General features: G+C 40.4%; 2 protein-coding genes across 5 annotated transcripts in view; one reads left to right on the forward strand and one right to left on the reverse strand.

Moving 5' to 3' along the window:
• The window catches only part of DOCK8 (dedicator of cytokinesis 8), a 104,757-nt gene that overhangs the window by 36,230 nt on the left and 43,942 nt on the right, over window positions 1–24,585 (forward strand). For all 3 annotated transcript variants that reach the window (XM_069961889.1, XM_069961887.1, XM_069961888.1), the window contains exons 15-18: window positions 19,536–19,653; window positions 22,137–22,207; window positions 23,863–24,001; window positions 24,078–24,179. In XM_069961889.1, the coding sequence (XP_069817990.1) occupies window positions 19,536–19,653; window positions 22,137–22,207; window positions 23,863–24,001; window positions 24,078–24,179 (430 nt within the window). The remainder of the gene's footprint in view (window positions 1–19,535; window positions 19,654–22,136; window positions 22,208–23,862; window positions 24,002–24,077; window positions 24,180–24,585) is intronic.
• LOC138787128 (angiopoietin-related protein 3-like) lies at window positions 1,620–9,192 on the reverse strand. Of its 2 annotated transcripts, XM_069964272.1 has the most exons (5): window positions 9,105–9,192; window positions 7,277–7,695; window positions 6,804–6,914; window positions 5,314–5,414; window positions 1,620–5,013 (listed from the first exon to the last, which is right to left on the reverse strand). In XM_069964272.1, the coding sequence occupies exons 2-4, from the start codon at window positions 7,424–7,426 to the stop codon at window positions 5,346–5,348; spliced, it is 330 nt and encodes a 109-aa protein (XP_069820373.1). In that variant the 5' UTR covers window positions 7,427–7,695; window positions 9,105–9,192; the 3' UTR covers window positions 1,620–5,013; window positions 5,314–5,345. The 2 variants fall into 2 exon arrangements, with proteins under 2 accessions (XP_069820373.1, XP_069820372.1); XM_069964271.1 differs by lacking the exon at window positions 9,105–9,192 and having other exon boundaries at window positions 7,277–7,828.

Consider the following 24,585-nt stretch of genomic DNA (forward strand, 5'->3'; position numbering starts at 1 on the left):
GTAGTCAGAATAATGATCCCCCCTCCCCCCCTACTGACTCTTCTTTTCTCCAGTGCTTTATTACTAAATTAAGTAAACTGGAGAAAGTTAATATAGTTTAGTTAATTGATGAGGTTTCCCAGGAGGTGATAGGTGCTTTTTTGGTGTTAAGTCATGTATTTCCCTTACAGCAAAAAAGGAAGAGGAATTGTAGTACATGCTAGGCATTCAAGTAAATTGGCATCTATATAATAATGTAAGGCATGGATACGCTGTGTCTGCCAGACCCTTACAGAGCAGTGCTCCTTTCTGCCAAATAGAGCTGGTCTTGAGTGGAGGTACCTCTCTCTGTGACATCCGTATGCCCTAAGGATTGTCGTTCTAAAACAGTGTTAAAGGAGAAGTCCCATGAAAATAAAAAAAATTACAGGCATTCATGGGGTGCAGAAACATAAAAAATCATACTTACCGATCCCTGGGCCCCCGTGCTGTAATGTCACATACCCTGTTGATGGATTGCCCACTCAGCCAATCAGTGACTGAGGGGGACACTGCTGCAGTCACTGATTGGATGAGTGGGCAATCCAGCATCGGGACATGACATTCTAGCAGCAGGACCCAAGCCCATGATGGACAGAGAAGCCAAACGAAAATGACTTCCTGCGGCTGTCAGAGAGAGTGAAGTGCGGCACTGCAGATGCATGGGGACGGGTAAGTATACTTGCTTGCAGCATATTTTTCATTTTCATGGGACTTCCTATTTAAAACCCAATATTGAAAAAGTGTCACTGTCGTTATAACTTTTTTAAAATTAACAGGAGATGTGAAAAAAGTGTGTTTGCAATTGAAATTAAAGGGGTATTCCACTCAGATAAAATACATGTTGAATCATCTCCCCCTTCTGGAGACTAACAATTCATTCCAGACATGTCATTACCTTATCAGTCTCCTTGCCCCAGTTCTGAGCTGTTTCTTTGTGCTGAAGACAAAGAAAACTGTGTGCGAGCTGCTCTCTCCGTCTCCCTCCTCCTTTCCAAGATGGCTTAAAATGCTGAGAGTATTAATATCACAGTGGGTTCAGCAACCTGACCTCAGAATAACCCTCCCAGCATTACAAAGAAACTACAATGTTGCAGATAAAGCCTGCCAGGGACTTGTTTACATCAGCTGTCTCAGAAGGGAAGAGGGACGAGGAGAGGATGGAGAGAAAAGCTCACATACAGTCTTTGTTACTTCAGCAGAAAGCAGCAGCTCAGAACTGGGGGAAGGAGACTGAACAAATGAAATGGATTGTTAGCCTCACTATGGGCAGCGACAAATAAAAAGTTATGTTTAAGGGAAATACCCCTTTAAGGAACCACTCTATTTAAAACCCATATTTTATTGAAAAGTGCCCTTTTAAGAAGTTGGTCTTCTCAAAGAAAATTACCAGGATGGATCCACTCTTTTACTAGGCAAATATATGAAGCCAGTGCTTCTCTGGTCCCTGGTAGACTGGCATCCATTGTAATCTGCAACTTTTACTACAGTTCCCTTGGTGAAAACAGCATTACATCTGTGGAGGCCTAGCAACCTCAAGAATAGCTAAATTTAGAATATGAAATTGTTTCTGGAACTGTACATAACAGCGATATACTGTATATTTGGGAACATGTCTTTATTCACATCCTTATAAGCACAAAAGGAGAATGAAAAAAATTGTCCATATCAAAAACTACTTACAGAAAACAATATTACATACAGTAACAAAGAAGTGAGACGTATTTAAAACAATGGCATAAACAGAGTATAATGTTACAGATACAAGACATTTAATAGGAAATATGACAGAAGGCTAATGTAGAATGAAAATAGCCTAAATCTCAGGCAGAGCATTCAGACGTGCTGCGCTTGTTAGAGCACCTATGACAAACTCATGTCATTACGGCACAGTTGCAATGCGAGGTTACTTTGATAATATTTTGTAGTCAGCACCGATAGGTTGTGAATTGTGTAAGCGTTTAGCACCCTATAGAAATAGTCATCTCTGCTGCTTTATTCCTGGTGACTAAATTTCTCTTTTACTACCTTCATCTGTCCTGGTAATTTCAATGTGGCATGTTTGTCCATAGTTTTGTGATAATAAATTCCTTTCCTGTTGGCATAGTAGTAAAAATAGTATTGAACACTGTAGGTGGCTCAGCACTGGTACTTTCTAAAACTTGTTCTCATAATTCTTGGTAGGTGTCACTCAGGCCCTAATTTGAGTCATAAGGAAATTTGATCAGGAAATTGCTATCACCGCTGGCTCAGATAGAACCATCAGCAGAGCGAGCAATGACAGCAATCACTACTAGCTGTGCAGAGGCTGATCATGTAGGGCAGCCTCTTAACCCCTGGGTACTGTATATAAGAATATACTGTACACAGGGGAACAGGACCCTGCTTTGTATAGTGCTGTTGGTAGCGCTTGATCAGAGCAGGGGATCAGGAACTGCAGGGCTTAGACAGCCCTGCAGTTCCTGACACAACCATTGGTGGCAGGGGGCCGTGATGCCTCTTACTGATGACAGTCAACATAAAAAGAACTTTACATTTATTTTAATAAAGTTACATTACAAACTAATATTACTTTATTAAAACAACATATTAGAAAAAAATAAAAAAAAAGTTGCATCTCCAGAGTACCCCTTTGGGGTGCGTTCACACCTACAGGATCCGCAGTAGATCCGCAGCAGATCCGCAGCAGATTTGGTGGTGCAGATTTGATGCTGTGTTGAGTTATTTAAATGAAATCCGCTGCGGATCCGGTAAGTGTACACGTACCCTTAAGATTGTTTCTGTTTACTCACAGAAAGAACAAATCTTAAAAAAACTGTTACTAATTAATACTCATGGAATGTTGCAAGTTACATAGCCTACTCTGTAACCTTTAACCAGAAAAGCGTCATTATGTTTAAATATATCTTTTACAAGGAGTAGAGGAAGATATAAAATCTGTTCCCCAGACTGAGGTCACAATACAGTAAATATTTCCTGGCTAGAGAGCAATTAATCTATGTATACCAAAAGTCGCCTTTTTAGTATTGTTTATTGTTACGGGATACTGTGCTTTGTCTGCACGGCAGTGATCTGCTGAATGAGAACTACATGTATTGAGGAGGAAGATGAAAAGTGCATTCAGCTCTCTGAACTTCGCCCTACTTGGCAGCAGCACTGCTATTCCACATCCACACACGATTTCTTTGGCGCTTAAAGAGGATTTATGTTGAAATTTTAGTAAAGGATTACATTCCCTAGACCAAAAACCAGTGACATAAGAGCAAGTAATAGGTACATAGCCCACAAAATGTTTATTTGTTGCAAAATAAATATTTATAGGTTACAATTTACCTTTATGTTCTCCTGCTTTACCTACAGTAAAATAGCTCTGCACCGGTTTATCACATCTAATAGTATTTCATTAAGATTGTGCCAGTATTTTTTTAATGACTCCAGATGTGTAGATTTGGTTGTATAGAGAATAATTCTAGTAATATTCATTCATTTATACAGTATGTCAATGATTATAGACTGCAGATGACACAAGAGATCTGTATAGCCAATACCATTAAATAAAGCCATCTGGTTTCATCTCATCTAACATACTGTACAGTGAAACCTCTTTACTATGACCATTTGACATTGAATACAAATGTGGTCTTGTAGGGGGGGGGGGTCTTCTCAAAAAAAGGATCCGGATGTACAATACATGACAGAACTTAAAATCTTAAAAGTTTGACTGTATCGGATTTCCTTCACACATTAAGATCACTGTCAGATCTCCATATCAGACCTCCTTATTTGAGAACATGTTCCCATGCTTAGGTTGATTCAGTGTTGAGTAGAGTTTAGTAGAACCATGAGGACATCCAGGTCCATGAGACTGTAAATATATTTTTCTTAGTGGGAAAAAGAGTCCTTTTTTAAGTGGGTTGCAATAACTAAGAATTCAGCAGCTACGCCCGCCCTCCCTCCCCATCCCCAACACCACCAATATGGAGAGATGATCACCCCAGCAATGTTTGTAACAGGTTGTCCCAGGTTGACAATTCCTATTCGTATAACTATTAGGGTATATGGATATCATAGAGTAGATTGCCATGCTCTGAGCCCCTTCAAGAACCTATTTGAACCTTGAAGTAAGAAGTTGCTATTTACACTGACAATACACAAGATACTACTCCCCCCTCCCCTAACCCAGTTAAATTGGAGCTTGCTGGCCAGACACATCCCCATTAAACATAATTAAACCATTAGCAAATTAAGTTCCAATATCCCTTCTAATACCATCCATTGGATGTTTATCATGAGCATCTGTGGCATCCTGTCATGTTGCCATCAATTCAGCATCAAGCAACCTTCCTGGATTATGGCCAGAACACTGACATACTTTTTTTTAATAGATGTTTTTGTGTACAGCTGACCTACTACTTGTTGCCATACTGTTTCCTTTCTGTATTTTTCCTTATTTAATAAGATTTTATGGGATTTCACATGTTTAATGTACTTTCTACTGCTAAATAGTCTGAAAAGTTTCAGTACCTGGTTTTGGTAGAGCCCCTTGTACTCAAGAAGCTATAATCAGGAAATTGAAAAATTGCTTATGGATGCCAGACAGTCTATTACTCCGAAAGCAAACTATTTGCAGCAACTTTTTGCAGTCCACTGTTCCCATTCTTTTTACCGACCTCGCAGCTACCAGTTGGAGTGGTGTCGAACTGTGCATCTAGACAGTGTCTATCGGAATGTGCTTCTCTCATATTAGAAAAGAGTCACCAGTAATTCACGGTCTAATGAATTCCACTGCTGAGGAAAAATAAAGCATGCAGAAAAGAGAATACTGATGGGACATCTTGTTAGAATACAGCACCAGAATTGGGCAGCATATTAAATTCAAAAAAAGTTCCAGAGAAATAAATTATAACTCAGTCCTTCAAGACGTTAGGTCTCTGTGACCAAGAGGGGCAGTGCTTCTTCATGTCAATGTAGTTCTATACTTTCTTCAAGTCTGAGCTGTAACAAAGAGACAAAGTAGGAATCAGTAAGAGGTGTAAGCAACTGAACTACCCTTTTCAGGATAATATATACAATATGTATTATATAGTTATACATACACTTATTATAAAGCTTTAGTGCAGGGATGGGGATCCTTCGGCCCTCAAGCTGTTGCAAAACTACGATTACCATCCAGCCTTTGGCTGTCCAGACATGATGGGAATTGTAGTTTTTCAACAGCTGTAGGACCGAAGGTTCCCCATCCCTGCTTTAGCGTAAGAACAATGGCAGTAATGCTTATTATTAAAGAGCACTTACGGTAGTTGGGAAGCCCATCTGACATGCTTTTCTCAAACTTGACTGTTTTCCTGAGCGCCTAGATTACGTCTCTTCTTGGACTTTGCGTTTCGTGATTTGGCCTGTGTGATGATGTTAAACAACACTTTCTTAAATGTCTCTTGGACTGTTTATATCAACTATCGTTATCCCCAATATTTCCTTTTATTTGTTTCTTTGTTCTGTTTTGTTTTATGTTTCCCCAAGAGATAACACCCAAGGGTATTTGAAAGTCGTCATTAACATGAGGTTGTTTGTTGACCCTCATGGATATATCTCATTTTTGTGATCTGTCTGTTCTGCCACCAAGAACAAGGGGCTCCAAGTCCCTGTTACGGAATGTGATTTGTTCCGGCAGTTATCAAAGAGATGAATGGGAGCAATGGACAAAAAGAGGAGCATCCTGTCTAATTGACAGGTAATAAAAGTGAAATACAACCTGACTCTGGATATCCCCTTTAAGGATTTATACTTAGCTAGCTTACAAATGCCCGAAAAATCATCAAGTGCACTAACCCCAAAAACTTTTTGCAGGAAGTGAGCTAATACATTTTCATTACAGCCAAGTAGTTGTTTTTAGTGTTTCTTCCCTATAATGACCTAGAGGAGCCCATGGGATTCTTCTTACAATGTTTGTCTGTCTTGCCCAGAAGAGGGAAATATAAAGCGTCATACATCAGACCTCCTAAATAGAGATATAGACCCCATTTATACCGCCCATATACAGATCCTAAACCAGCCCCACCTGTAAAGATCCTCTATGTACAGACCTCATAAAAAGTACAGACTCTAGATCAGTCCTCCTAAAGATAACAGACCTCAAATCAGACCCCTAAAATTAAAGACTCCACATGAGTCCCCTTTATATATATAAACAGGCCCCCCCCCCCATAACAGTGTTGTAGAATGAAAAAATAATGAAAGTGGGCTTTCTAAGGTGCTTTGCTGGACTTTAGGGCAGTGATTTACCCCCAACAGACTTACCCCTGAGGTTTGGGTGAGTGTCCAATTTATTTGATTTAAACATATAACAATATATGATGTAATGATATGATACAATCTATATGTAAGAACATATATATATATACATACATACAATCTACATATAAGAAAATTGCATATTTCAGAAAGAGGATTTATTGATAAATTCCCCCCCCCACACACACACACATATATATATATATATATATATATATATATATATATATATATATACACACACATACATACAGCCAGGCCCAGAGCTTTATCTCTAAACTTTTTGAGGGACCATTTACAGAAAATCAGGAAGTTCTATTCAACATAAATATTTATATACGTAAAAGATAAGAGACAATTACAACACATCACAGTGTTCTTCCCAGTAATGCTCAATCTAAATATAACCCTGAGTGGTAAGATTCAGGAAAAATGTCATGTTCTTACCAGTAAACATACAGACAATGGTTTTCTCAGTTCAGTTGCACAATTACCTTCTTTTGCAATCTTTGAATTTTAGCTTCCTGGGAATCGATTTTGTCCTGGTGACTGTCCACTATTGCTTGAAGGGAGAGAATTTGCATGTTTTGCCTTTCGATAGTTGCCTGCCAAAAAGAAAACTAGCACTCAATTTCTGCAGGTGTCATTTTTTTTTTTATTGCTGTCCGGGCCAGACTTTGTTGCCAAGAACAACATTGATGTAAGAAATGTGTGCATACATTTACATTGCGTACAAGTCACAGAAATCAGGTGCTCTGTACTATTCTTTTGTTTGATTTTTCCCCTTATTTTGTTATCTAATATCCTTATAACAACTTCAGTAAGTAAAATATGCATAAAATATAATAGAATCATTGTAAAGGAATCATTTTTTTAGATATTAGAAGTATTCACAAATCTTATAAAAGTCTTGTCTATAACGATACTATACTACCTTGATAACTGGCAAATGATCAAAGTTACCTACCAGAATATCAGATGTATTGAGAGCAGGTTCCCTCTCATTCCTTATTTCCAGGACAGTTTGGATCTTGCTTTCTAAAGGTTTGATCTTGTTGTCCAGAGAGGCTTCTTCTTCCTTCAGCTTGGCAAGTTCTTCTGAGATCTCTGCAAGCATCTCATAGAGCTTAGCATGATCTTCAAAGTTTCTTGTTTTTTGATCCAGTTCTGCTCCAAGTTTTGTCGCTTGATTAACTTGTCCAGACAGTTTTGCCAGAGATGCATTGAAGTGATTTAGTTGCTGGAAAATGCTTTTGATTTGATGTTTGGTATGGTTGAATTCCCTTTTTAATCCTGATCCAATCTGGAGAAGACCTTCAGAGAGTAGTCTGATTTCATCTTGAGGGTATAAGCTTAATTCTGCACGAGCAGCCTGAATTGGCGTAGCTAAAAAACACAATAAGTAAAACAAAAAGAATTTGCAGGTGCCTCTCATTGTGTGCATGTACTGTAGATCACAAAAGAAGGAACGTGCGTTATCGGTCTGGTCCTTCTACTCCTCAGGCTGGAGATCTTATTGTATGAGCCACAGACAGCAAGACAGGCAGATACAGTGTTCTCTAAATTCCACAGGTTAACTCTTTGCTAGCTAACGGCAGCTGTCCTGACTGTAAGCTAAAAAAACCATCTGTCACCGTGACACTTTGTAAGAATGAAAGTCCCATGCCCTATTTTATGTAATGAGGGAGAGGCAAGAAGTATAGTAACCCTTTCATTTTCAGGGTATATTAGTTCTTTGCTTACAGCTAGGACACAAAAAAAAATGTTCATTTCTGTTTGAGCAAATCAATTTTTTTCTTTCTTTCTTTCTATCTTTATATTTTTCTACCTGGTATATGTCTCTCAGTCTATTTATTTGTCTATCTCTCCATCTCTTCTAACCAAGCAGATTTAAAGTTAGGGCCCTATTCCACCAGACGATTATCGTTCAGATTATCGTTAAATCGTTCGAATCTAAACGATAATCGTTCGGTTGAAATGCAGTTAACGATTAACAACCGAACGAGAAATCGTTGATCGCTTTATAAGACCTGGACCTATTTTTATCGTTGCTCGTTCGCAAAACGTTCACAAATCGTTCGCATTGAATAAGACATCATTCGGTCATTTGCAATAGATAAGAACGCAATACCGAATAAATAGCGAAGAAAAAAACGATCGCAATTACGATCATAAGTAACGATTATCGTTCCATGTAAATGAGTGAACGTTTTCAGGTCTTTCGCAATAGTGGTCGTTTGAGATCGTTAATCGTTAACGATTATGCAAACGATAATCGTCCGGGGGAATAGGGCCCTTACCTGGGCTTTGCTGTATTGTGGCAAATAGTTAGTTAAACCCGTAGCACATTTTCAGTATCCCCCCTCCTTAAATTCATGATCTCACTTTATAGTGGACGTGATACACTTAGCATTCACTAGCATGAACAGTTTCTGTAATCCGCAGGTTATGTGTCATTTCCTATTGCCCATTGCTCCAGGAATATAGAGCATTACTAGAACTCCCCACTATTTCATTAGTCAGTGCTGTTTGGCACCATCTTTCATAATGGAAAGTAACCTGCACATTACAAAGAAGTTGGGGGCTACTGCCTGAAACTATTATACAACTTGAGTCTCAGCCAACCCCCAATAAGCATCTTTGTAAGTAGAAATCTAGTCCAAACATAGTAATATTCTTGACAATGTAATTATTTATATTTGTTTTGAGCCCTACAGCATGTTATATGGTGACCTGAAAAAAAAACACACACATAATATTCTAAACCTTTACGTAATACTGTATAAAATCCTCACTCTGTTTCAGTCAGCAGAAGCTGGAACTTTGCTTGGCACTCCCTTGTCCATCCATACGCTTGTCTGTCTTATGCACCCAACCACATACACTGGTCACCTGCTTAGGAAACCAAAGTACAGATCCAATTTACATTTCAAAATGGACTTGGGATATAAACAGTGGTGTTGGAATCTGATATATTTATATTTGCACTTGAGTTTATCAAGACCTCACAAAGTTTGTTTTTGAGTTTCAACCAGTTCGCTGAGTTGTTTCTGTGTTTCAACCAGTTAGTTGTTTGATATAAGTAACTCCTATAGATAATCTTATATTATAAACAGACACAATGATATTCGGAGTTGATTTGGTTTGATTATGTCAGCCGAAGCCGCCACTTGTGGCAGATTTGGCCACAATTATAGGCTGGGTTCACACATAGTAAGACACCGGCTGTTCTGTGACCCGGCCGTGTCACAGAACAGCCGGTGTCAGTGAAAGTAATCCCAGCAGGTACTGCATGTACTGGCCGAATGAGCTTTATTTCTGTTGAATTGGGATGTGGGCGCATTCAGGTGCGCCCGCATCCCAATTCACCATAGCACACAATGGAAAGTGCAGCTGGAGCAAGGAATACCAGCCGGAGTATATGCTATGGGGGAAATTCATTAAAAGTCTAAAATGCCTTTTTTAGGTGCAGATGGGCCCGATCAGCGTAAAAATATTCACAAATGGTCTATTTGCAAATATCTTATTCACATTGGGCCGATCTGCGCCTCCTGTTCCAGTGGGGCGGAGAGGGGGCTTTAAGGGGGATGCGGCAGCACGCAGAGGGGGCATGGCCTCACCGAGGGAAAAATGATAGTGAAACCAACGCCAGCTCTGAGTTTCAATTTATTCGCACGGATGGGCTCCATGCGCGTGGGATTTATGTAGAGGCAGTTCGCCTATACATAAATCCCCTGAGCTCCAGAGCTGTGGGGACATTTATAAGCCCAGCGTAAAAAACGCTGGACTTAATAAATGTCCCCCTATGTGTATGGATTCTGACCAGGGTTCCTCTGACTGTAATGCAATGTACATTTTCTATTAATTACGTCCAATGTTGCAATTTGCTACAATGGCCGTGATCAATAGAAAATATTTGTTGTGTGAACGTAGCCATAAGGTGTATGGGGCTGTCTAGAACAACTACCAACAGATGATCTTGGTGGTGATAAGGGTTTGCCATGATGAAAAATCACAGACGACCCCTTTGTTCAGAAAGAGATAAACCGCAGCAACAGCGGTCTCACTGTGGCTTATCCCTTCCCATAGAGAACACAGGAAAGCTCAGCCTTGCCGGAGATTCCTGTGTACCGGGAGGATGGGCAGCAGGTGGCAAATATAACTGGCGATCGGTTAATCGCTTGGCCACCAGTTATTGAAGGTGTTTGTTGGCCTTAGTGTTATTTATTAAAAAAAAAAAAAAAAACGCATAGGGTCCCCGCTATTTTTATAACCAGCCGGGTTGAAAACCAAGCAACAGCAGCCTGGTAACACCAGGGTGGGAAGAGCCATTGGTTTAGGCCCTCCCCAGCCTAAATCTTACCAGCCTGCTGCCGCCCCAGTCCAGGAGCGCCAATTTTGACGCTCCGGGACCACCGACACCCGGCTCTTCCCAGTACCCCTGGTGGCATTGGGTACTGGGGTAATAATGGGGAGTTAGTGTTAGCCATTTTATACCGGCTAACACTAAGCCTTGACTTAGTAGTGGAAGCCGTCTAATAGACGGAATCCATTACTAAGTCTATAAAGTAAAGAAATAAAGACAAGACACAAGTGAAAAATTTTTTTTTATTCAAATAAAAACACCTCATTGACCATTTTATTTAAAAAAAAAACAAAAAAACAACCGATGGTCATCGACGTAGTCCATGGAATCTAACGTAATCCACAGGATACCGATATCTTAAAAACAAAAAGGGAGAAACAAACAAAAAACACACAAAACAGATCGCTGCTTACAGTCTGGCCCCCAAGGGGTTAAGGGAGGATGTATTGCATCCCCCTTAACCCCTTGGGGGCCAGACTGATGTCAGACTGCACCCATCCCAGCAAGGAAGGGGTTAAGTGACCACCCTTCCTTGCTGGGAGGGGTGCAGTGCTGGGGTGGGGGTGGGGAGAGCTTTTTACTCACCATCCGATGTCCCGATGTGTCCTCTTCGCTGGTCCGCAGCACAATGAAGTCACTGTGCTGCGGACCGGCTCTTTATATGTGCGCTCAGCCGATCAGCTGAGCGCACATATAATTCAAAATGTTTCTTCTAATAATGCTATTGTGATAACATAATTAGAAGAAACATTTGATGTTTTAATTAAAGTAAAGTGTTGATTAGTACAGAATGCTCTATTACCGGGAATATGAATTAACAGCTTAATGGAGCTTCCTGTACTAATTAATATTTAATTAATAAAACACATTTTTGTTGTAATAAAATCAGTTTCGTTGTTCAATAATTTAATTTAAAGGAATTCATCATTGTGCAATTAAATATACTGTCAAAAAATAAATATATATATATATATATATATAAATATACATTTATTTATATATATATTTATTTTAACAGTATATTTAATTGCACAATGATGGATTCGTTAGAATAAAATTATTGAACAACGAAAGGGACTTTATTACAAAGAAAATGTGTTTTATTCATTTAATATATTAACTGTTAGAGGCATCGGCATTCGGCATTATTGACGGCTATTTTTTAAGTACTCCGTACGGACCGCCTGTGAATCCACGGCCGTGAATTTGCACAGTTCTGGCCGCAAACAATGGTCTTGTTCATTTTTTACGTGTCCGTTTACGATCGGGCCGTAGGCTCATACGTAGTGTGCACTGTGCAGCCGTATATCGTATACTTTCCAGCGTACGCATCAACCTCAAAACTACGGACGAACATTCGCGGCTCGCACTACGGCCATACATATACGTATTGTGAACATAGCCTTAGGCTGGGTTCACACTATGTATATTTCAGTCAGTATTGTGGTCCTCAGATTGCAACCAAAACCAGGAGTGGATTAAAAACACAAAAAGGATCTGTTCACACAATGGTGAAATTGAGTGGATGGCCGCCATATAACAGTAAATAACTGCCATTATTTCAATATAACAGCCGTTGTTTTAAAATAACAGCAAATATTTTCCATTAAATAGCGGCCATCCACTCAATTTCAACATTGTGTGAACAGATCCTTTCTGTGTTTTCAATCCAGCCGTGGGCTGGGTTCACGCTACGTATATTTCAGTCAGTATTGTGGTCCTCATATTGCAACCAAAACCAGGAGTGGATTAAAAACACAGAAAGGATCTGTTCACACAATGTTGAAATTGAGTGAGAGTGTCACTGTCGGCCCCAGATTATGGTATTACCCTTTATATATATATATATATATATATATATATATATATATATATATATATATATATACTCCCCATATAAAAACTACATAACAAAAAGGAAACAGGAAAAAGGAAACTTTAAAAGGTATTTTGTTGCACTTTGTGCTTTTACAGTTATTTATTACCCACAAAGATAGAAAACTACTAACATAAAAATTATATAACATTTAAGACCTTTGTTTCAGGAAAAAGGCACAAAATAAGTTGAATTACAGAACAAGAAAGACCTTTATTTAGCTTGTATTAAAAAAAAATGAATGTGTCTGGTCATGAAACAAGGAAGCTGGCCTGCCCTAAATGTGGTTACGAGCGACTTCTTTTTTTGCTGTCAAACCCCTTTTTCAGTCCAGAAGAAAGAAGGCATTTGTCCTCTTTTTTTTTATTATCTTTTTTTTTTATAATGAAAAGCGTATGAGAGGATAAAAGAACAGAGCGGAAGTGAAGGAAGAAATTGCTCATCATTCCCTGTTGTGCGTAAACAAGGTATTTTCTCCTACAAGAACAGCTTTGTTAAACATAATCTGCATTATATTCATATATTTGGTTCTGTAAAAAAAGAAGAAACTTAGGCTGTCTTAAAGTGAACCAATCAGCACGATTATGACCATATGGGTATCAGCTGCACAGTATAGATCTACTGTGCAGCTCCCTGAGGCTACTAGCTGTGACTGTGGCGGTAGCTTTACATCAGGGAAAAAGGAGTTTTATTCTGGCTGTGAGGCTGGGTGAGGTGCGGCAGCTAGTCATCTGGGTGGGGAGCCATCCGTGACTAGTCACAGCTCTCTGCCCGGGCTGATTGACAGGCAGAGAGACCCGTTAGTGGCTTCTCTGCTTGTGAATCATACCCGCAGAGTGGCTCCCCACCCAGGTGACTAGTGGCCGCCCCTCTCAGCCTTGCGCGAAAGTACACATATACCCCAGTATGTCCACTGACCAAAGAGAGGTCATATGGCATATGGCTACTTGGATATCAGTATATAGGCCAATACTTAGAAAAACGTATAATGCTAGTAGTAGAGCGGGTGCAAAAAACATCCATCCTGACGAAGCGCCAGGATGTAAAACACATGATGCAGGCAAAGTGCCAGAGATAGCAAGATGGCCCAAGACAAAGCTACATGGTGGTGAAGAAAGGGGTAAAAACCAGAATGGTCTTTTTGGGGTGGCTTGTCCCTTGCAGAGGAGATGTTGGGCTGGAGGCCAAAGGGTTTCAAAATGGTTCTGCACAAACGCTGCTGTCCTATGCTTAGTGTACGATGATGTCACCTGGGCACTTCAGCCAAACAACCCATTATGGCAGTGGCAATTTATGGTAGGTGGGTAGAGGGGTGAATATAAGTTGGAATGTTTTTTTGCCATGGAGTTATTTTGGCACAAGGTTGGAAAACCCCTCTAACTCCTTTACTGAAAGAGTAATTCAAATAGTAGGGAGAACTGAGTGCAAGTGTGCCCACTTCTCTATTAAAGTAAATGCAACAAGCAGCTGCTGGAGGATGTTGCTTTAGTTTGCGCCTGATGATTCGTTTTCGGTAATCATGCTAATTCATGAGAAGTCATTATAGCGATTGTATTTGATTCTTTTAAATCCTGATATTGGCTAGCACCATACAATTTCTAACATTATAGATAACCTAGAGAAACAACACCAGCTCTCAGGCCACATGAGACAGTAGCAATGTAAGTTATACAGTATGGGTGATGTCGCCTATTCAGACCTCTGCACTGTTCAGTGTTATTGTGGCTGTACAGAGTTTCCTAGGAGATTCTGGAACACAATCAACATTAATTGCCGTATCTTCTTAATTCAGTAAAATGCAGATGCAATGGTGGTGGGGTTTTCAACCACTGTTCTTGATACTTCTACAGTATAGTTTGCTAGTTTGCTATACATTCAGAGCGTTTTAGCTCCTTCTTGAGTTTGTTTCTATGCTTAGCCAGATACAGAGACAAGTCCCATTTTTATCTGTTTCTTTATTCTAATTGTAACTTTTTAAATCAAATTTTTGTACATTATTATGGGGGTAGACATCCTACTTGAGCTGTTTTTAACAACATTTGGAGATATACTTAACAGCAAGCCCCATAGGCATAGGCAACAATAGCTCTTCTATTGACATAAATGGACCTTTGAAGAGGTTGTTTTTTTTCCATTTACAAGTGTCACCTTTAGGCTATGTTCACAAAACGTAATTTTTTAGTAAAGAACGGACGCTGTTTGCAATGGCATCAGCGTCCGTTCTTAACTGCAAGAGTGGCATTGCATTGAAGTCAATGCAATGCCGCCCACTCTGTTCACACATTGTTATTTTAGCGCCTGTTCTTTAGAATGGGTGTTAAAATAATCTACCTGCCAATTATTTCTAGATGCTGTTTATTGAACAGCTTCTGGAAATAACAGCTGTTCACACAATGTAATGTGCAGCAGTGGCCGCACGTTACATTCATGTGATTGGCTAATTGATTTGCAGGCACACTGGACGGTACCCACAAGTCATTGTTAAAAGAGTACGTTCCTGCACCCAATACAGAGGTATCAGCTGCAGGAACGTCCTAAATGCAGCTCGGCGGCTGGCAGTTTAACAGCGTCAAACATAGTGTGAACATAGCCCGTAGAAGCATGGCTATGTGGGAAACAGTCTGTTACAGCTTGTTTGTCTAGTGTCTGCTGTGTCCATGTTTGCACTATGTCCAGTTTTTATCGTTTGAGATGAAGAAATAAAGCTTTTGAAGACTTCTTTGGTGAGTGCAACCCATTTCTTTGCACTGTTTTTGGAGTTTGCACCACCTAGTGGGTCCCTTCCGTCAGCAGCTCGCCATATTTGTTGTATACCGCTTTTGATTATCTACCTGTAGCGCCATTCTCCATTTTTTTTGCTATAGCCTAAGGTTGCATTCACATTTTAAGTAAAGTTTTCCGTGTGCAAGGCCAAATTTATAGCCCATTGCTTTGTATTGGGCGTTCAGTGTTCTCACGGATCTCCACTTGGCTAATTCAGTTAAAGCGCCATGCAGAAAGCTTAGGTAATAAATGTGTGGTTGCTGTGGGTCTGGCAATCACGAAAATTGCAGCCCCTGCATAAATGGAGTGGGAGTGTGAATATGAGACTGCTTCTCCATTCAGTGCTCAGGAATTGATAGAAAAAATGGGCGTCCAGGTGATCTGACACCCTGTGATTACCTAGGAATTCTGACATGCATCGAGGGAACTGTACAGCACAGGAGTAGTGGAAATAGAGCTAGAAAATACATTGAAGTTGCAAAAAATACTCCTATTGAATAAAAAAAACAAAACTCCCAAATACACCTACTTCTAAATCCTAATCCTATCAGAGCATCTCCAGAATGGCAGGTATTGTGGGGTTTTTTTATGCGAGGTTGTTTTTATCTGCCAGTGGAGTCCAAGGAAGAATGACTGATGAACTGGAAAAAGGATCATGGGCGCCCATGATGGAGTTCAGAGGTGGACTTATCACTTGTGCAGCCTGTTCATCTGCACAAAGGCCCAGGCCTATAGAGGGACCCACCAGGCTCAGACTCAAAAGTGTCAGCTCAGCATGGCACATGTCTGTAGTGGGCCCCCCAGGCAGTATCAGCACCCGGGACGTGCAGGGCCCCTGCTCCTGTGGGGCCCACTTAGTGACTGGATGCTGTACCCGGCCGGGGCTGGTTCTCCTCTCTCCTCCTCTCCTCCTGCACACTGCTGCTGTTGATACCCCCTCCTTTACCCCACTGTCCGGGATATCTTGTGTGAGGAGGAGAAAACAGAGAGCATGTGGTGACGGGCTGGAGGGATCCTGCAGGGTTATGGCTGCCAGGGACAGGACTGTGAAGAGGAGCAACAGCAGCAGCTCTGACAGTGAGTGATTATTGTCAGTGTGTCTGTCAGGCTGCTGGAAGTTGTAGGATAGAGGGTGGACTGTGTAAGAGAAAGCACAGAGCCCCCCACCCTCGGATGCTGATGTTTGATTGTAAGTTTATATCTTTTTTGGCAATAACGGTGCCCCCTGCAGCATGGTTGTTTTTCTCTTAAATTCCTTCCCTAAGCAGCCACATACAGTATATGTCTCCCACCTGTGCCCCAACAGTGATTAAGGGCCCCTTTGTTCTATCTCCTATTAGTGCTGTTCTTGGGTCACTTCTACACTATGAACTAGTCAACACTACTGTAAACACAGGTGTAAACACTACAACTCCCAGCATTTACTGCAGTCTAAAGTCCTAAGCTGGGATTTGAAGTACAAATGAGCAGACAACTCAAGGGGTTGTCCCCTCGGAAACTACAACCTCCATCATTCTCTGAGAGCTTCATAAGTGTAAGGCATTCTGAGAGTTGTAGTTATTGTTATTGCGGGAGTTGTGGTCACAGATACATCAGTCCAAGATGGGACCAGGTCTGCATGTCGCTTCTGATGGGTTCTTTATTTGGGTGTCCCCCATGATGAGTTCTATTGGTGGGCCACAGGTACCCCAGTTCCACACTGGGGACTGCAGAGACTGCAGTGCAGTCCTTTAGTTGCATCTGTGCTGTGCTGTAGGACCCTGCCGAGAAACCAGGACACATGTAACAGATACCCGGGCGTACATATGTGTGCGCCTTTAAGGCAGAAAGATGGAGAAGCAAATAGATTATGGGGGCCCAAACACATTTTTTTTTGCACAGGGGCCCTTTGCAGTCTGTGTCTGCCCCTGATGGAGTTATGTCTTCTGAATCTGATTGTGAATAGCACAATTATTCAGAGTTTGTATGCAGTTCAACTCTGTATTATTTCCTGTTTTTATCATGATTGGTATAGTTATCATACATGCAATACCTTAGTGTGTAATAAAAGTTTTTTGTGATCCACATTACTAGTCTCTAAGGTGTCTAGAGAGTGGGGGTTATTTTACTAGTATATCTTTGTAGGTTTCTTGGGCATTAGAAACAAGCAGTGCACCCGGAACCACAGCTGCAGAAACGTTTATAGTGAGTGAACCTTCCTATGGTTTATTAGTATATGACACTAGCCTGACAGGAAGAATGGCTGCATTCAGTTTATCATCACTGATGAGTTACATAGTATTTTTTCCTTAGAAATGAGATTATTATGTTTTAAATTTTATAGATGTAATTTTCAGATTCACATACAGTATGCTCCAATAGAGGATGAAGTGATAGCATTGTGCTGCTGACACGGACAGCTTTGTGTAGGAGGGGAAGTCTCAGCACATAGATGCGGGGATGCTGATTAGAGGGGATTACCAGAGTTCTAACATGCCTTGAACTTTGCCTTGCTTGGCAAGAAAGTAAACCTTCACTGCATGACTAAAATGCTGTGCAGCAGAAAGCCCTGCTTATATTGTGGATAAAAGCTATGAAAATGAAACCTGCTGATATGACATCACTGCCTAGGGATGGTTTGTATTGTAATATAATAGCTTTCCATTCTAAGCAGTCATTTCCCTGAATGTTTAACTATATATTTTTCAGTTATACATTTTATACACGTAATTGGACCTTTAAAAGGGGTTATCCAGAATTTAAAAAACACAGCTACTTTCCTGCAAAAGCAGCGTCACCCCTGTCCTAAGGTTGTGTGTGGAATTACAATTCAGCTCCATTCACTTCAATGGAACTCAGCTGCAGAACCACACCGAAGATGAGGACAAGAGTGGTGCTATTTCTGGAAAAAAACGGGCATATTTTTCTGAGCCGAGATAACCCCTTTAATAGTAAAATTATAATAAAACCAAACTCCTGGAATTGTTCATTTTTCTAACCATGTTGGAGGACCATGCATGGGATAATTTGGTACATTCCATTTAAACAAGGAATTCTCACCATTCCTGGAGTGCCTGTTTTAGCAAATACATGCAATTCCCTTGAAATAACAATTATGGATCACCTATTTTTATAGCTCTGTGTGGTGCCGCTCCTTTCACAATGAACAAAAGTGGCAGAATTTCAAACGGAGCCCACATGGCAGACGTCACTTGAAATTCCACCTGTCTCATTGATTCAATAGGATGTCTTGTGCGCCTCCGCTCTCTGCCCAAAGAATTGACATGTCGATTCTTGCGTCTGAGAACGGAGGCATGCAAGAAATCCCATTGAAACAATGGGACAGGCGGAATGTCAAGCGGCTTCTGTGGCGCGGGCTCCGCTTTAAATTCCACCACTTTTACTCAGTTTGAACAGGCCCTTATTCTTACTGTAAGTGTATGTCTCAATAACCAACTGATTATTGCTAGTTGTGGGTATGTCTTTGTATTGTTTGATACTATCCAATTAGAGATGACCATGCCAGACTGTAGGGACACGCCCCCAACTGGTAACGCCCACTTGGTTAATTAGTCATACAGTACATTTCTAGTAAGAATAACAGAGGAAAAGCACATCACAGAGCAACTGTCAGGTTGCCCAGGGCAGCAAAATGTAGGCACAAACTCTGTTCTGTAGACCTAAACCTTAAAACTCTACCGATTGACAGATTTCTTAGGGTGTGTTTACACAGAGAGATTTATCTGACAGATTATTGAAGCCAAAGCCAGGAATAGACTATAAACAGAGAACAGGTCATAAAGGAAAGACTGAGATTTCTCCTCTTCTCAAATCCATTCCTGGCTTTGGCTTTAATAATCTGTCAGATAAATTTGACAGATTATTGAAGCCATTAGGCATTCCTCCCTATAACTACAGAAAGGACGGCATAACCTAATTGATAGATTCCCTTTTAGGCTTTCTCTATTTAATTGCATGGTTATAAGGTTATTCATATTACACACAGGTCAAATAGAATGGTTGTGAATCTACCTATAAGCAATAGATTTTGGGCACAATTCGGTTAGTGGGTCCCTATGGATTCTGATGCAAACGCTAAACCTACACTACAGATGCACGAAACTGATTCTGAATAGAGTTACAGTGATCCCCATATTGGCACCAAGAGTCTTTATACATCTGAAACAAAGAACTATTTGCAGTGCATCATTTGCTCACTTTTTATTTCCTTTTCTCTTCCAGAAACATTCTCTATGTCTACCCACAAAGACTAAATTTTGCAAACCGGCTTTTATCAGCAAGAAATATTGCCATCAAAATACAGTTCATGTGTGGAGAAGATGCCAAGAATGCTTTGCCGGTAAACCTTGTTCATATACAAAGAGACACAGGAAGGAGACACTCTTCACTTTCCTCCTCCAACCTAGCCACCCATTCATTACCAATATGAGCACATTGAGAAGATTCATGAAAGCTAGTGCAAGGAAAAATGAAGCCATCTTACTTATCAACCAACTGCATTGCCACTTAAATTTTTTAAAGGGCCTCTGAAAAATAAGAGGGCGGTCAGGTTACTTTTGATTCCCCTTAGGACATTTCCCCTCAGAAGATTGTGTAGTGTACTTATAGCCCTGTCGAGCTTACCAAACATAACAGATAAGCTTGAAGTTAGTCATCATCACTTTTCAATGGAAATTGAATTTAACTCCCTACGTCTGCTAGATTCTCAGCATTCTTTATTAATAGTATAGTAACTCCCATGGTCATAATAATAAGTTCTGAGGATCTGTACATATACTTATTCCTTATGAAAATATGCCCTTTGTAATTTGTTACATATCTGATGCCTAAGGCACTTGGACAGGAGTACACTTGTACCGTCCAGGAAGCTAGATTCACACTGTAGTGATATAAAGGTTAGGTCCCATAATTTACCTGTGAATAAGTGATACGTGTTCATGGCGGCAAATCCCCTTTAAACAAATGTGCTGCCATTTTCTGTGAAATCTTGTAATACAGGGATTTATAGTTATACACCGATCAGTCAGTTATACACCTTCTTTTACCAAAGGGGAACTATAGTATAACATGCGGCAATCCAAATGATTACTCAACCATTAAATACATGTTTGGCTTGAGTCCACTAGAGTAAAGACTGATAGGGCATTGCCCTTATGAGACAGTATCCTTTAAACAGAATGTGTCATCAGTAAATGACCTATTGTTTCCATCAAGTTTTTCTGTTAAACATATTTTTTAAAGAATCTATGATGATGTTTTTTCTAAGTTTCCATTTTACTATCTCTAAAATAAACCTGAAATGTTGCAGTTTTCATTTTCACCACTAAAGGTGTCCATACACCTTTAATTACTGACGGTCAAACAATTTCCTCAGACCGACTTCCCCCTTCCCCCGGCCTTCCGATACACAGAAAACACAGCTGGGAGATCCTGTCTTCTCTGTGGAAAGGGCTAAGCCGCAGCAAGAGAGCTCTAACTGCGGCTTATGTCTCCCAGAACAAAGGGGTCAAGCTGTGATTTTCCTTCACGCCCGACCCCAATCTCCACCGACATTATCTTCAGTGGTTGGTTGGAAGAGCACCTTATACCAACATCTATGTCCATGGGACTTGTAAAGCATATCACTAAATTCTTGTAAAAACAGCTCAGGCAAGATGCCAAACCCTATAACAATGTAAAAAATGAAGTAAAATCAAAACAAATATAAAATAGAAACAGATTAGATTAAGCCAACCTGCTGACAGCACCCTATTGTGCACGGGGTGTAGTTTGTAGTTTAATTCAGTGCTTCGTAAGGCCATTAGGCTACTGCCCCCAGAGCACTGATTCACCCTCAGCTGGGCCACCCCTTCTAATGATTGAGTGGAGCGGGCCGGATCAGTGCTTTGGGGGTGCTAGCCAATTGGCCTTACTAGGCGCTGAATTAAACTACAAACTGCACAGAAACAGTGCAGAGACTTACCTTCATCCTCAGTGCCCTGTGCGCAATAGGGAGCTATCAGCATGTTAGATTTGTCTAACCTGCTGATAGTTTCCCTTTAAGTACTTTTAAAGGAGAAATCTGGTGATTTTTAAAATTTGTCAGCTTGTAGGGGTGCAAGGGGGAACATAATAAACAATCACTACTGACTTCTCCCCATGCCTCTGAGGCACTTGCTTACCGTTCTGCTACAGCTGGGCTCCGGGATCTTCTTTGTCTGGAACGTCATGACGTGATTCATGGACTGTGACTGGAGAGGGAAACCACTGCAGCCACTGATTGGCTGATGGGTCAATTCCCCAGAGTCGTGACAACATCGGAATTGAGGGGAAAATGCCTTCCAACGGGGATCCTGGAGCCTGTGACCCAGCGCCGCAGAGGCACAGGGAGAGGTAAGTATTGATTGTTTTTTATGTTCCCCCCTGCAACTGCCAGCTGACAAATTTTAAAAATTGCCCCTTTTCCATTGCGTGAGCCAGTTGTATCATCTGCATGTCTGATGGGCGGACCAGGGATTGCATGACAAGGCGGGGAGGAAGCGTGATTTATCATGATTTACTATGATTTATCACGGCACAAATCTACACCTGCTCCCAAGCTGGACTAGATTTGTCGTGCAATGCCAGTGCCAGGTGCAGGGCCAGCCGGATTTACTAGGAGGCCTCTTAGTAAATCAATCTGGGAAACTTGGGACGGGGCTTTATTGTATACTGGAATTCCCCTGTATCTGTAATATCTTCATGTTAATAGTTATTTTCTAAATGTTTGTGTTATTGAGATATTCGTCTTCAAAAATAAGACTACGACAGCTCATTGTGTTATAATGTTATTTCACAATATAGGTTATTTTTGGGAAGTCCAATGGCCCAGAATTCCTGGATGAGGTGTGCACAGCTGTCACATATCACAACAAGTAAGTGGAAGTTATCTAATGCATTGTTGTAGTGATTGTCCATTTCATGACATGTATGAGGCCTTGCTATGAAAAGAGTTTGACTGGTTAAAGAATACGATTATAGGAGAACTTGTCTGCAAAACACCTGTCTAAACACAGAGGTCACTAAATAGAATAAACTGTGTAGCTCCCACCAGCCAGGATGCCCTGCAAATACTTATTCTAATGGGAGAAATTCTTGTGTTACCACTATACAAAGTGTATGAGTGTACCTAAAATGCTAACAGAGCCAACATACCAATCCACCCAGTGCAGATCTCAACAATGGCAATTCTGAGCTTCACAGATAACATCTACAGTTGTTTTCTATTACTCTTCTGTTAAAAGGGATTGTTCAGCAAAAATTATTTTCTTTCAAATCAACTGGTGCCAGAAAGTGCCAGAGATTTTAATTTACTTCTATAAATAATCTCAAGTCTTCCAGTACTAAGCAGCTGCTGTATGTCCTGCAGGAAGTGGTGTATTCTTTCTAGTCTGACACAGTGCTCTCTGCTGCCACCTCTGTTTGTGACAGGAACTGTCCAGAGCAGTAGCAAATCCCCATAGAAAACCTCTCCTGCTCTCCAAACTGGAAAGAATACCACTTTCTGCAGGACATACAGCAGCTGATACGTACTGGAAGACTTGAGATTTTTTAATAGAAGTAAATTACAAATCTCTGGCACTTTCTTGCGCCAGTTGATTTGAAACAAAAACATTTTTGCTAAACTATCCCTTTAAGACTTGTCACAACAAATTTTTACAGGATGCAATATTGTCCAATAAAATACTGAAACATTTATTGGAAGGCCAGGCTTACATTTATCAGTTGTATCCATTTCAGATTTTACAGAAACTGAAAATAACTGATACCACAACTGATGCCAGCTTTCTATCCTTTTTTTTTCTATTAACGGACAGGTCGTAAGGCAGAACACTTTAAAACGACGCCCGATGAATGTAAACTCGGCCTAACTGGGGTGTGGCTATAGATTAGGGTGAGGTTTAGGGTAGAAAGTAATGGCTTTAATCCGGAATAGACAGGTATTGAACTACAACATAATAATAATACAATTTCTTTATATAGCGTCAACAATTCCTCAGCTCATCTCAATTCTGCAGATTCAGATTTATGAAGCTTTCGCCCGTGATGTATGCCACAGAGAAGGGCAGATACTTACATGCATCTCTTAGGTTGGGTTCACACTACGTTTCTGTAATCCGTTTTTGCAATCCGTTTTTTTGCGGGAAAAAAAAAAAACGGATCAAAACTGATTTGATCCGGTCTGAAACTGACTGTTTTTTTGTTTTTTTTTGACGGACACAATAACGTGGTTGACCTCATTTTTGTGTCCGTAAAAAAAAAAACGGATCTGTTTTGATCCGGTTTTTTTATAATGGAAGCCAATGGAAAAACGGATCAAAACGGATGCACACACTTGCATCTGTTTTTTGCAAAAAACGTAGTATAAACCCAGCCTTAGTGAATCTGGTGAGGTAATTGGGGGCGGGGTGTTATTTACAACCGCCGTACTCCATGACTAACTCCACATCCCTGATGTAAATGCTAACTTTTTACTGTGTGGAGTTTTATTGTTCATACTAAAGTTCACAAATTTCTTTCTTCGTTTCAGGGCCCCTGATTTCTATGAAGAAGTTAAAATTAAACTCCCCCCAAAGCTAACAGAAAAGCATCACCTCCTGTTTACATTTTACCATATTAGTTGCCAGCAGAAACTTGGAAGTTCTGTAGAAACTGTCCTTGGATATTCTGTAAGTTTACTCCCTGAAAATAATTTATTCCATTTTATTGTTACATGTCATATAATATCATATGTTTCTTTTACAGTGGTTGCCAATTGTGATGAGTGATCGACTTCAGACTGGACATTACTGCCTCCCTGTGGCAACTGAAAAACTGCCTGCAAACTACTCCATGCATTCACCAGAGGTACGCTTACATTTTCAGGTTTCTCATTACATGGAGTTTTCAGTGATATCTACGGTTCAGGTCCCCAAGTATTTTATTAGGTTGAATTCACACATGCAGTTTTTGAGCCAGAAATGGATACAAAAGAAGCCAGATGTATAGTAAGATAAACCTGATATAAACTATGGAACTGTAGTCACAGATGGTTTGTCAGAATGTGGAGTTCAGAATGGGACTGTCCTTTGGCAGTGGCTGGTTGTGGCAGACAACTAAACTGTTATGTTCTGTACAGGAAATAAATAGTTTAACCCTATCATACCCACTAGAAAATAAAATCCACTCATTCACTCTCAGCAGTATTCCTTGTGCTTTTGGAAACAAGTATCCTGTAATTCACTTTCTAAAGCTGCTTTATCTTAAAGGGGCT

Source organism: Dendropsophus ebraccatus, chromosome 3 (genome assembly GCF_027789765.1).
Source record: "Dendropsophus ebraccatus isolate aDenEbr1 chromosome 3, aDenEbr1.pat, whole genome shotgun sequence".
NCBI classification, from domain to species: Eukaryota; Metazoa; Chordata; class Amphibia; order Anura; family Hylidae; genus Dendropsophus; species Dendropsophus ebraccatus.